The 6639-nt window shown below is 49.6% G+C and overlaps 1 protein-coding gene across 1 annotated transcript; it reads left to right on the top strand.

The window, feature by feature from the left end:
• The first annotated feature begins 2230 nt into the window (after window positions 1–2230).
• LOC131281725 (rhythmically expressed gene 5 protein) lies at window positions 2231–6220 on the top strand. Its single transcript, XM_058311072.1, has 3 exons — window positions 2231–2347; window positions 4194–4374; window positions 5514–6220. Exons 1-3 carry the CDS (start codon window positions 2231–2233, stop codon window positions 6218–6220), a joined length of 1005 nt encoding a protein of 334 aa, XP_058167055.1.
• Window positions 6221–6639: the final 419 nt, after the last annotated feature.

Raw genomic sequence — 6639 nt, 5'->3', positions numbered from 1 at the left:
GGAGAATTCATCGTGAATGATAGGTCAGAGAATCGGTCTTTCCAGATTGAGACATTTCGTTGTGAATTGGTTTGTATTGTTTTTACTTTCCAAATACGTTAGTATACTTCTGGGTGAATCAACAACATTCCATTTCCACTGTCAATATTATTCATTTGTATCAGCTTGTGTGATGAAGTGTAAATAAAACCCACACGCTTTATCTTCACCTTAGCTCATCGAGAATCGGCAAGAAACACCATTTGAGGGAATTCCCCGAGAGCAAGGCTTTGTCGTACGGCTTCCACATGAGGAGGAGAAGTTTCTTCAAATCCCGTTTTCTCATGCGATAAATCCTAGTGACATATAGGAACCAAGATAAAGATAATGCAAATTAAGTATGATTTGAAGGATTGGCAAATTTTTAGCAGAAAAAAACAGAAAATTACGGAGAAAGTAAGGGAAAGGGTAAGAAATGCTCGTTAGGAGGAAATATTCGATTTTTAATACAACCCGTTGGACAGAAGCTATGTCGTCTGGCATTTCGTGCGCATACACTTTGTTTTCGAGTTTTAAAAATAACGCAAACGAGCGCCTTGGACCCAAACGTCCTTCCCAGTTTCTTTCCATTTCCTGCAGTCCTCTCTCGCCCTCCCCACCCGTCATGGGCAGAACCGGAGTTACGGTTGGAATGGTTTCGTAAAATTAGCAAGAAATCGTCAACAGGCAAATATCACGATCGTGCCCATCCGCCGAGCGAGGAGATCAGAGGAGAATGCGGGCAGCGACGGAGGTAAGAATTTGGCGAGAAGAATTCGGGAGATAAAACTATGCAAACAAAATAAGCACAAAAAAATATCAAGAACAAAAATAACGCCCGAGGCTGCCGAGCTGAACCAAAGATACGACGCGAAAGAAAGAAAGATGACCAGAAAAAAAGAGGGAGGGGGGAGGAAAACATCGCGATCGCGAAAACGCAAGACAGATGATAAACAAACGGAAGAAAAATAATGATAAACGGGCAGAAAAGGCAGGATGAAGTGGGGCGGCCGTTTCGGTGGGGCCAGCATCCGAGTATCCGAGATGCGAGCAGAAAAGGGTGAAGATGATCATCATGATCGACGCGGGTGCACCAGTGTGCGAGTTTGAAGGCGCGAGCGAACGAATTGTTTACCAAAGAGTAAAACCGCGAGATCCGTGACGGAGCAGGATGGCCAGATACCAGATCGATGCTTCGTACGGGGCCAGGAAAGAGTGAGAAAATGGCCGTTCGGTCCAAGACAACGCAGATCTGCGACGTCGCGACGCTGGAATGCACGAAAGTGCCGCAGTTCGGCTGGCGTCGGCATATGACGTCATGATTTACGAAGCTGGCCGGCGTATATAAAGTGAAGGCCGCTCGTGGAAGCGTGTTTATTCAGTCTTGAAAAGCTCGACGGAGTAGATCGCGTTGCAGTTTGCAGCAACTGTTACAGTGCGTAGTAGTACAGGAGAGAAAATAAAATATAAAAAAACACAGAGAAAACAACCATCCGTGGGAACGGTAAGCAAAGTTGTGAAAATAATCGTTCGAGAAACAATAATTGTGATTAAACGGGTTGCAAATCCGATCAGTGTAACTTAAACAAAATTGCAACGGTGTACGGGGAAGAAAATTGCAAAACTAAGAACAAAAACAGCAAACACAAAATAGTGCAACAGTGAGACCGTGGCGGCGGAAGAGAACTAGCTAGTGAAGCGAATGCCCTAATGTGGAGCGGGTCGTAAAGTGAGAACACCCTTCGTGTGACGTGGATTTGGTTTCACTTCGGTTTACCGTTGGCGGAAGGAAACGAGCGCGAAAGCAAAAGAAAACTGCAAATCCGCACACCTTTCCACACGAAACAATCGAAACCGCAGGAGGAAGCAAGTGAATGAGCGGAAGGAGCGAAACAGTACACCGGAAAAGGGGTTAAGAGATCGTGTGCCGAGGGGATAGAAGGCTGGAAGGAAGGAAGGAAGGAAAAAACACTTACAACTTGTAGGGAAATAGGCGATCCGGAAGTGCAGTGTCTTGCAGGGCAGAAAGGTAGTTCCGCGATTGAAGGGAAAAGATAAACCCAACAAACGGGCAGTGATCACCGAACGGTTAGCTTCAATGCAAACATAAGCGACGAACCTTTCGGATTAGCTCTGATCCAGTGGTGGAACGTTTGTGGTGATTGAATCAAGCTAGAAAATTAAAGGAAATCAAACAAAAAAGTGCGGTAAAATGGCTGCCGGACGAAAAGTCAGCCTCAGTGCGGCGGTGATCGTGGTGTCGAGTCTGGTGACTGCGTGTTCCGGATCGGCCATTCCGATGTGGGAATTCCTGAGCCGCGGCGAGAAGGTACGTTCGGTTCTCAAAAACCAAAGCTATATTAATCGTTAAATGCAATGAATCGTAATGTAGTTCGTTTGGTAAATAGCTCGTATCACTAGCATATGCAAGTGTTCATTTAATCAAAACGGCTTTGAACATAGTTTATTTTAAAGATTTTATTGGTTTATGTGTGGTTATAAATTATAAATTCAATAACATTATTATGGAACTTTATCCGATCGAAAGCGATCGGGGCTTCGGAATCGATCTCGTTCTTTGACATTATACGAGACAAAGTTCAAATGTTTGCATCGTGTATCGTCGACACAAATCCTCAGCTAATGAGACCCAATCTAATCGCGTCGTACCATTTAGATGAGCTAGTTTCAGTACCTTAATCTCTCGCGCAGTCATTAGCATACCCATTTGGACTCGGCCGACGAAGGTCTTCCAAATCAACCTTAAACTTTCCGGTGGATCGGTAGAAATTTGTTTTTATAATGCACATCGCCTTCGACTGCATTCTCAGACGAAGCTCTTGATGTTTAGAGGCCAAGGGTCTCTTTGGCCAGGGGATGGACGCTGGCACTGGCCGGAGTCAACGGCTACGGTGGGTCATCTTCACGGCACGCTGTCCCGATCATCGGCATTCGGTGTCGGTGAAAACTTGTTCGACAGGTTCGGGCGCGGGATTTCGCCCTAGGTCAGGGAGGGAGCGCAAACCGGATTCTTCCCGAACTGCCGCCGCCGCCGCGAGTCTACTGACTCCGGCCGGGGGCGTTCGTGTATGTGTGACGGCCGCCGGTGTCAAGGAAAGTCAAGGCCAGTAGTGTTTGAAATTTATTAATTTATTGTTTTTCGATCCCTTGCGCCCTGCCCCGGGATGCAGGATCAGTTTTGCTCGGTAGACAGCGTTGCTGAGCGAGACAGGTCGGAGATTCACGCATCCCGGAACAGACGTGTCCGCCTTGACGTCAGCTTGCTGCGGCGTCCGTTCAGCATCCACGCGATTCCCCAACATGTTCGCGGAAATCGTGAGGCAACGTTTCTGGTGGGATCCGGACTAGGGGCTGTTCTCCGAGCGTGCGTTCGCTAATCGAATGCAATTAATTAAGTGGCAATTTGTGGCATGGCGGCACAGTTAAGGCCTGTTGGTGTGGGAGCTCTTCGTTCTGGGAACACGAGTTCGCTCGTTGGCGCTAGCGATGAGCTGTGTGTTCTGCCGCAACGACTCTGGTTGGCGTCAACCTTAGATTACATCACTTTCGAGCGCCTGGATCCAAGTTACCGCTATTGTATTTCCACCGTCTTGCAAATGGCACTGATTGATAGGGTTAGTTTAGATTTTAGTTTAGAGTTTAGAAGTTTATAGTTGAACAATTTTAATTGAACAATTTTGAAATGTAGAAGCTAAATAGTTAGCATGTTGGGTGCGAAAAGCACAGAGTTCAAACGCCTCACGCGACCAAGTGAAGACTCGACGGACTTTCTTTTACATCAAATGCCAGTACTTTTACCTCGGTGTACGAAACGTGCGATTCGCCAGTGTGTTGCTATCCAAATCGGGTGGCGTGGAGTGTGCCATTCCGAACTCCAAAGCGTCACGCACTCGCATGCACACACAAACACACGGTGGCCGCCGGTGTTTCGACATACGATTCGCACAATCTTACGCCCTTTGTTGTTGACTGCGCTGGCCGCGATTGTTGCGTGCCAAAAAGAAGTTATTTACTAAACCAACTGCGCGCCCTCACGCGCGTCATTCCACGCTGCTTGTTAGATTACGGTGCTTTCACTTTACGGTGTGTGTTTGTTGTTGTTTCTCTTTTCATGGTCTGCGGTGCCTCATCCAACAACCGTCCCGCCACATCAGATGTCGCATCTGTACACGATGTTCGCCAAGCAGGTGTCGAGCTACTGCAAAGGCTCCCAAGACATGCCGACCAACATGTGCAAGCGGAATCTGCTGATGTACGGTATCAACAAGCTGCAGGACATGAACGAGTCGCACCTGGACTCGATGGACCCGTACCAGCGTGGCGCTACCGATATAAGTAAGTGATCGTTTTTCCCTCCATAGTTATTGTGTCACTACCTATCAAATGGCATTTGATAAATCCGGTCCAACCAACCATGGGACGTAAGACTAGTCGCTCGGTTTGCATGGGGTTTAGTGGAAGATAAAGCGACAGGCTGCTAACAGCGACCCGAGGACGTGCTCGTGAACTTAAACAGGAAACTATTTCTCATCGCCTGCCTACCGATCTCGCGGTGCGGCCTTCCACTAGGGCCGCGGGAGGTGCGCGAACGGAAATGTAAATTAATTTTTCTTTCCCAAGTTGTGCCACAGCAAGGCGAGGGTGCAAAAAGGGCGATGCAAGCCTGCACAAACGATCATTTCAAGCACGCTTGTGAAGTATCTCTCGTCGAAGGGGGATTCACACTAAGACACAAAAAAACAAACTCAAAAACGAAAAAACTTCTTCAGATGTGTTCGGCGCAATGAAGAACAACAACGTGAAGACTAATTTGTCCATTAGAGCAACATAGCAGATATTATTAACGACATCGTGACGGCGTCTAAGCACGCTACGCAGTTTCCCCGGGGTACTTGATCTTCACGAACTGATCGTCCGGCCTTAGATCTAGCCTTGATCGTGAACGTACCCTCGACGGCCTCCCCCGGTGCTGATGGCAACAAGTGGGTACTTGATTATGGTGGCGATCCCGGCGATCGGAAGTGATCGGCACGTACAAAAGATTCCATTACATTGACCGAGTGCGCGAGGATCGTGCCGTCTGATTGACAGTTGGATAACCTTCGCTGACCTCCGCTGCGCTGTGGACCGGTTGGGAAGTTCGATGCAGTTGTGGGGAGAAGCACCAAGCGCAACGAACGCCTCTAGAAGGTGACGCAAGCGACGTTCAGATACATCGAGAAGATCGTGGATGATCCGGCGTAGGAGTGATCACGAGGTCGGCGTGCGCTGATTAATGAGTGAAGTACGCGCTCACCCAAGAGTTCCTGGATGGAAAGTTCACCGGTAGAGTCCACGGTCTTTTCACAGCCGACTGGTAGTATTCGGTACGAGTTTGGTTGTTGGATGCGGTTATCAATGGCATTTGTGGTATAGCACCAAGTTGGTCTATCGCTGCTTACTAACGTGATCTTTTTGATTCTTCTTTCTTGCAGTCTGGGACGCCATGATGGACGGTCACACGAAGAACGGCAAAAGGAAGACGCAAACGACGGCCGCTCCGGCGTACATTATGAGCGAGCAGTACGAGCACAACCCGCTGTTCGACGATCCAGCACCGACGGACGGTGTGCGTAAGAGCGCCGGTAGCATCAGCAAATACGGCATGGACTACGACTATGGCAACGGACCGACCGGAATGGAAGTTCAGTACGCGGAACCTCAGAACCATCTGCCGCAGGAGGCGTCGACCAACGTCGACTATAGCTATCAGTACAGACCGGCGCCGTCGACGCACTTTAACAATCTGGCACCGTACGAGCAGACCAGCAACTACCTGACCGGACCGATGGTGGTGCGACTCCGACCGGACGGAACGCCCGTGGAGGAGGATAAGGTGCAGCCGACGCAGCCGCGCGTGCCCAAGGACGACGACATTAAGGAGATGACACTCGGCAAGGAGAAGATGCCCAGCTTCCAGCAGATCTACGACAGTCTCAAGCAGAACGAGGAACACCATCTGCCATCGACGGTGGCTCCGGTGTCTTCCACGACGACTACGACGACGACTGCCCTGCCTCCAACGTATGCGGCCCCCCTGCCGGCTGTTGCGCCCACTCAGCAAGTGTACGCCTTCGTTCAGCGCCTCCCGAACTACCTCCGGTCGTACCGTACCGCATACCGGGTGTACAATGCTCACTAAGGTGCAACCACACGCCCATCCATCCATCCATCCACCAGCGGGATGGAGGAGTCGTATACCGTCGGAACAGAATTCTCGATCGAAAGCTGAATGTGATTTTATTTAATTAACTCAACTAAAACTCCCTTCTCGTCGCACGGACGAGACGAACGGACGCATATAAAGCACAGCACACAGCAACAGCGCACTCACGTCACACTCCAGAGTGTCCTGGCAGATAGCCCAGACCTATTGAGCCGCTGGAGCTGGCTCATCGTTGCCGAGTGGAGCAGGACCACCAGAACCCAACGAAACGGAAGAGATCGTGCCAACGTGTCTTTCGAAGCATCCCACCGCGCAGCTCAAGGCTGTCCAGTTCTGCCGGTCGACGGCATGAGCGTGGGATGTTGTTTTGCAGTGGAAATTGTGCGACGATAGTG

Source organism: Anopheles ziemanni, chromosome 2 (assembly GCF_943734765.1).
Source record: "Anopheles ziemanni chromosome 2, idAnoZiCoDA_A2_x.2, whole genome shotgun sequence".
Taxonomy (NCBI): Eukaryota; Metazoa; Arthropoda; class Insecta; order Diptera; family Culicidae; genus Anopheles; species Anopheles ziemanni.
Note: the sequence above shows the minus strand (reverse complement) of the source record. Positions and strands in the feature narration are given on the sequence as shown.